The 7177-nt window shown below is 39.5% G+C and overlaps 1 protein-coding gene across 1 annotated transcript; it reads right to left on the bottom strand.

Moving 5' to 3' along the window:
- Nucleotides 1–1103: 1103 nt before the first annotated feature.
- On the bottom strand, nucleotides 1104–2039 carry LOC308417238 (olfactory receptor 13A1-like; the record flags this gene model as incomplete). The annotated part of the gene is made up of 1 exon (XM_080912402.1): nucleotides 1104–2039. The coding sequence occupies one exon, from the start codon at nucleotides 2037–2039 to the stop codon at nucleotides 1104–1106; it is 936 nt and encodes a 311-aa protein (XP_080768528.1).
- Between the last annotated feature and the right edge of the window lie 5138 nt (nucleotides 2040–7177).

Below are 7177 nucleotides of genomic sequence, written 5' to 3'. Positions count from 1 at the left end.
ATTTTTCTTCTGTGTGTTCTGGGCTGCCATGATGAGAGGCATGTAGGCTTCCTCTACCACATAAGCCCACAGCTTTGCAGTCCTGTCTGACCGTAGGCCAAGACAAAGAATTTAATGGACTGTGAGACAAAAAATGTTTTGGAAAATTATTTTAGTCACAAGAATGGAGAGAGAGAAAAAGAGTGGGGGAGGGAGGAAGAAGAAGAAGAAGAAGAAGAAGAAGAAGAAGAAGAAGAAGAAGAAGAAGAAGAAGAAGAAGAAGAAGAAGAAGAAGAAGAAGAAGAAGAAGAAGAAGAAGAAAGGGAGGAAGGAGGAAGGGCAGGAGTTGGGGAAAGGGCAACAAATATGATTAACATATGTTGTATGAATAAAAGTTTAGCATTTGCATCTCATGATCATTGTTGATTTTTATTTATGGCATGTTGGCAGCATCCACTCCAGGCTTTGTGTGTAATCATTTATCTACTTCTTTATAAACTATTAAAATAATTAGTCTTTCCCATCAATTTGTCTCCTTCTTGTGAAAAAAATCATCAGGATTAATATATGTGAGTTCATTTTTAAAACTTAGGCTTCATCTCCGCTCCATCCATTGGCTCTCTCTCCATGCCAATAACACCAGTTTTGACTGCCATAGCTCAGAAAAAGTAATCCCATTTCTTTCAAAATTGGTTTCTCCAAGACACTGCGGCCATGCTGGCTCATCAAGCTTCCTTATTAAGTTTACTTTCATTAGCTGTAGTTCTGAGACAAGTTTCACTGATGTTTATAGGCAGGCACTGGATTAAAGGGCCTTTAGTGACAAATATTATTGTCACACACTGAAAATCTTCTAGTTCAGGAAGATGGGATCCCCATTTAGATACATTTTATTACTTTTTAAATGATGTTCATTTATCAGGAAATAAAGTTCGAGTGTTTGTTGACATTGCCTCTAAGAATTCTGCTGTTTTGGAGGTTACAGTAAGTGGAACTGTCTAGTTTGCACTTCAGAGAAAGGTTTTCTGAAGCAGCAATAGGTACACTTTCCTCCATGTGGCTTCTCTCAGTAAAGCATGTTTAGAGAACAGCCCAGGTCAAGAGAACAGCCTGCATATCTCTACTTAGTGTGAGAAAGAGGACAATATTCTGCCCAGGGCGAGCTTGACATCCTTGTTCCTCAGTGTGTAGATGAGGGGGTTGAGGGTTGGGCTGAGGAGTGAGTACAGCACTGAGGTAACTTTGCTTCTTTCTGGGCTGTAGCTGGAAGCAGGGCTGACGTAAGCACAGAACACAGATGAATAGTACACAGAGACCACAACGAGGTGGGATGAGCAGGTAGAAAAGGCCTTCCTCTTGCCCTCAGCAGAACGCATGCGCAGGATGCTGGCAATGATGCAGCCATAGGATAACAGGGTTAGCATGAAGTTGATGCCTCCATAAAAGACGTCTGCTATAAGAGTCATTATGCTATTCACATATGTGGGGCTACAGGAGAGCAGGAGGAGTGGGGGGATCTCACAGAAGAAGTGGGTGATGACATTGGGACCACAGAAGGACAGCCTTGTCATCAGACCTGTGTTGATAGATGCATTCAGTGCACAGATGGTCCACACACTCATGGCCAGAGCCCCACACAGCTGTGGACTCATCCTAGAACTGTAGTGCAGGGGAAAGCAGATGGCCACATAACGGTCATAGGCCATGACTGTGAGCAGCAGCAGCTCTGAAGACAAGGACCACACAAGGAAGAAGAGCTGGGCCATGCATCCTCTGAAGGAGATGGTGTTTGCCTCAGACACTAATCCAACCAGTGCTTTAGGCAGCACAGAAGAAGTGCAGATAATGTCCATGGTAGCCAGGTTGCATAAGAAGAAGTACATGGGACTGTGGAGCCCAGGGCTGAAGGTGACTAAGGCAATGATAACAATGTTGCCCATTAGAGCCATTGTATAGAGGGACAGGAAGCAGCCGGTCAGGAACAGTTTTAGACCAGGGTGCTCTGAGAACCCTTGCAGTACAAACTCTGTTACTACTGTCTGGTTGGGCCTTGACAACATGATGGAACGTGTCAGCTCCACTGCTGTGTTCATCAGCTTCTGAGAAATATCACAGTTTATCAGTACAACATCTGATTTTCATATTTGACCATCTCAAAATTCTCTGCTGTCAGAAAGAAAAGGAGTAAATGTATTTCCTTCAGGAATTTTTTTTGTCCTGCATTTTTTTTGTACCACACTTTTTAGAAACCACATGTATTTCATTTACTTTTAATTTTCTACCTAAAATCTCTCGCTCTACTGATTTGGATCCAACAGGATATCTTGTCTTTCCTTGTCTTCTTGAACATGTGGAAGGGATGGAGCACGGGTCACTTAGGGCCTGCCTGTGCCTTTCTTCTCCATCACCACCATGAACCCTGATCATCTACAGTGATTGAAGGCACAGCTACTTACTCCTTGCCTCCACAGCAGCTATTCTCCACACGATAGCATCATTTGTATGGATAAGCACTGACACGGTTCTTATACCATGTTTTTTACCTGGCCTCCTGACTTCTCAGTCATGTTGCTTTCTCTGATCTTTGGAGTGGAGGCTCCACTACCCACCTCAACATTATATTTGGCATCCCCAATAGCCAAGTAGCCATGCATTTTCTGAATTTAAATTACTGTGATCTGTGACTTCTTTTGCTGTTGATACTGTCCTGACTCTAACTCACCTCATATCTATTGCCCCAGAGATCATTTGCCAAAACCCAACCCTGTACATTCAAAGTACTTCTGTGGCTTTTATGTCTCCATAAATCACAGTCCTATCAAAGTCATCATTCCAACTGCTGAATTTTTTGCTCTTCTCCACAGCTTTTCCTTGGTGGTGTTAATGGCCTTTCAAGGAAGATCACCCTCCGCTGTCTAATGTTTCTAGACATGTGTTCTATGGACCACAGCTCCATCTCCCCGACTCACTGTCTAACATTAAACCTAAGCACTTGGTAGATAGTTAGAAGATTCTTGATCTACAAACCAAGAATGATGTTCTGCATCCTCTTACCTGTCTCACCCAACTGGTCCTCAAAGCCTGCAACTATAGATTCCAGAACATTACAAGTCATGTTCCTCGTGTCTTTAATTGTTGCCCAGTTTGTGGCTCCTTGTCATTTCCAACATTTTCAGTTTCTACCTCCATCTTTTAAGGAGTACAGAGTGTGAACATTAAGTTATCTGTCCCTTTTTCCTCTGAATCCAAATCTACCATGATTTTCCCAATTCTTCATCTTGCCAAGCTCTATAGCTTGACACAGAAGACTCATCAGACATCACCCACTTATTGTATCTGTAGGTTTCTCTGTAAGTTCATGTATGAACACATTATACCACTGTACATAGCCTGTATATGGCAATCTTATGCAGTGCTATTCATGTGAAAATATTCTTTGCTTTGCAACTCTCCTTCAGTGGCCAAGTTTAAAAAAGAGAGATTGTACCCAATACAGCATTGCACACCATTTTCCCACTTTTTCCTACACCAGGATCATAACTCTTCCTTTTCTGTGACAGTAATACATCAGACCAGCCTACAGAATGGGCAAAAGTCTTTTCCAATTATACATCTGAAAGAGGATTAATATCTAGAATACAGAAATTTTAAAATTAAAAAATAAGAAGACAAACAACCCAACAAAAATGAGGAATGTAACTAGAGTATTTTCAAAAAATGAAACAAAAATAAAAAAATCCCATTTCATTAAATATTTAAAATCCTAGCCAGCCAAGAAATAGAAATGAAATCTACTTTTTGATTTGATCTTTCCCTAATCAGAATGGCCAAGATAAAGAAAAACAAAGCAAAGCAAAACCAACAATGAAAGCAGATGCTGGCAAAAGTACAGGGAAGGGGGACAGTTGCTCACTGATTGTGGGGGTGTAAACTGATACAACCACTTTTAAAATTATCATGGAGTTTCATAAAAATATGGAACTAGATCCACCACATGACCCGACATTCTTAGACATTTACCCAAAAGACTATATATCTTCCTAAATGATACTTGCTGTTTCATGAATATTGCTGATCTATTCACAACAGCTGGGAAATGGAAACAAGATAAATGTCCACAAAATGATGAAAAAGTGAAACTGTGGTCCTTATGTAATGGAACATACTTGGTTTTTAAGGAGAATGAAGTTATGTTTTGCAGGAAAATAGGGCTGAAAGCAATTATCCTGAATGAAGTAACCCGGACTTCAAAAGACAAACATCACTGAATTCTCTCACATGTAGATACTATCCTTTTAGCAATAGTTACATGCATTTCCTTTAAGATGCATATAGAAGTGACAATCTAGTAAGGCACCACAGGGGAGAAGGGATCTTTTAAGCAAGAGAAGATGTAATACAATGTATAAATAGGAAAAGGAGAAATTTAAATAAGAATTATAAAATGGGCTGGAGGGTTGGAGGACAAGTAGAGGAAGGAATATAGGGAGGGATAAGTAGCATTACAATTCTTTTTTGAAAAATTCACATAGATACCTACTACAGTAGAATATATGTATGTGTATATATATATATATATATATATATATATATATATATATATATATATCATGCCATTGCACTGCTTTTGGTTATTCTCTGGTAAGATTCTATTGCTGGAGACAACACCTACTTGAACAACCAACATGGGAAATCAAGGGGATACTGATCTGAAGATGTTTTGCACATTACTTAAAGAGAAAAAAAATTCATCATAAATCTCATCCAGGTCTAGTCTAGACCTTATGGGTTACAACAGCCTGCCTGGCACGAGATGCTTTCTGATTTGATAGTGGTCAAAATGTTATGGGGCAGCCAACCACATTATGACTAAATTTAAGGCCCACTCCACAAGATAGAACCCACACTTGTCACCGTTAACAAGGCAGAAAGGTGGGAATGGGAGGGAGGGTGTGGAAGCACCTTCTTAGTGTCAAAGGGGAGGAGAGATGGGGTAGGGGCTGGTGGAGTGGGAACATGGAAGGGGGACAACATTTGAAATGTTAATAAATAAAATAAGAAAAAGAAAGAAAGGAGGAAGGAAATGGGTGGGAAGAATTAATATTGTTAAAATGTATGTATTATCCAAATTATTTTTAGTGTCAATGCAATAATATTCATTATAACACTAGAAAACTTCAATCTGAAAATTCATATGAAAACATGGAAGACTTGAAGTCAGGGTTTAATGTAGCAGTCTTGAGTAAAATAACAATGTATGAGCATTTCTATGCATGGCTTCAACACACCTACCCTGTTGTCCTGACCAAGAGAGCTTGATCTCAGCATGAAAGAGAGAGAAGACCATGGGAAAGATCAGAGAACCAAGAAATGAGCTCAGGAACCTGCCACCAGCCACTTTTTACATAGGTACCATGAACATACAGGAGAGAAGGAATGGCCTCTTCAATATGTATGCTGGCAAAACTGGAGGTTCACATGCCAAAGAATGAAACAAGATCTTTCCCTTGCTCTCTTCAAGAACCAATCCAAAATGGATCAGAGATCAAAGCTAATGCCTGAAAGAAAAGAAGAAACATTTTAAATCATCTAAATAAGCAACATTCTTTCAGATAAGATTCCCAAAGCACAACAGAAGCAAAAATAGACAAGTAAGATTATATCAGCCTAAGAAATGTCAACATAGCAAATAAAAATTAGCAAATATTTTCAAAGTAATCATCTGATAAGCGATTAATATCCAGAATAAAGACTTCAAAGTAAAAAATGACAATTCAGTTTAATAAGAGAACACATAATCTAATTTTATATTTCTAAAAATTACAGTCTTTTACATAATATATGAAAATAGGTTCAGTAGCCACCGGTGGAATTCCAGTCAAACAACAGGAGATGCCATCTTCCTCAGCACAGTGGCCATTAGGATAACAAAGGCAGCAAATGTTAGCAGAGCTATTGGGGAACTGTATGACTGTCCCGTAAAAAACTAGATTTAAAGTTTGCATACTGACCAGAACTTCACTGCTGGGTGTGTAACTGAAAGAAATAAAATCAGCACAGGAGAAAGACACCAACATTCCCTGTGGAGAAGTGGTCAGAATAACAAATGATAGGCATCAGTATCCATCCGGTGATGAGAGATAAAGAAAAGGCAGTGAACGCATGCAGTGGAATGTTATTCAACCATGAAAGCATGGCCCCTGTTCATGTATAGAAAAATAGACCATATTCATCACTCACATGTGAAAACCAGAAAACTCTATTTTAATAGCAGAATCATTAATAGACGTGGTAATGGCAAAGGTAAGGAAGTGTTAAAGGGGACAGAACAATAAGAACTAAGCACATTAAAACAGAAAAATAAGTTCTAGGGCTCTGCATAGTGGAGTGACTACACTCTACAATCATCTTAGGTATTACCAAATAGCAAGAAGTGAGGGGCTCAAAGCTTGAAAAGACAGAGATGACAAAGTCACAGAAACATAGATATTTACTTTGAATATGTGTAAACATATTGGAATATCAGCTGATGCCCCATCAACATACGTAGTGACCTTCTGTTACAAATAACAGCATAAACTGATGCATTCATGGCACATTTCTTCACATAGCTATTCAGAAAAATATACCACAGGGGGGGGGGGGAACAAATGTAAACAGACAATCAAAGACGTGCAGAGTAGGAAAGAAAAAAAAAGAAAAAGCCAAAACCCCAAAACACCTACCACGTCCAATTCGTGTTGCTCATGAACTCACTGAAGCATGGTCAAACTCCTGGTGGCCAGCCCCTTAAAGAAAACTCAGTCCTTTCCCACCCCCGACCTCTCCCCTGCAGATAGAATCTATCAACTGTGAAGAGCTACAATTTTGGGGGGAGGGGCAAGGGTGGCAGGGTGGACCTGGGAGGAATGAGTAGCAAGTGTGATCAGGCACACTGTATAAAATTCCCATATAATTAATAAAAATAATTATGTTAGGGGAGAAAGATGTGCAAAATAACTTCACAATGGAGTTATGTGCTTTCACATGGAAGAAAACGCACCCAAACCCATGTCTGTAGCAGAAAACACCCAACTATGCTACCTCTTAATTATTGAGACCTAACAAGACAGGGATTATGAGACAATTCATGGATCATGAAAACTTTCTACATCTTCATGAAATTGGACTACCAGAAAGAAAACATTCTGCAAAACTA

This window comes from Micromys minutus (assembly GCF_963924665.1).
Source record: "Micromys minutus genome assembly, chromosome: 2".
Taxonomy (NCBI): Eukaryota; Metazoa; Chordata; class Mammalia; order Rodentia; family Muridae; genus Micromys; species Micromys minutus.
Note: the sequence above shows the minus strand (reverse complement) of the source record. Positions and strands in the feature narration are given on the sequence as shown.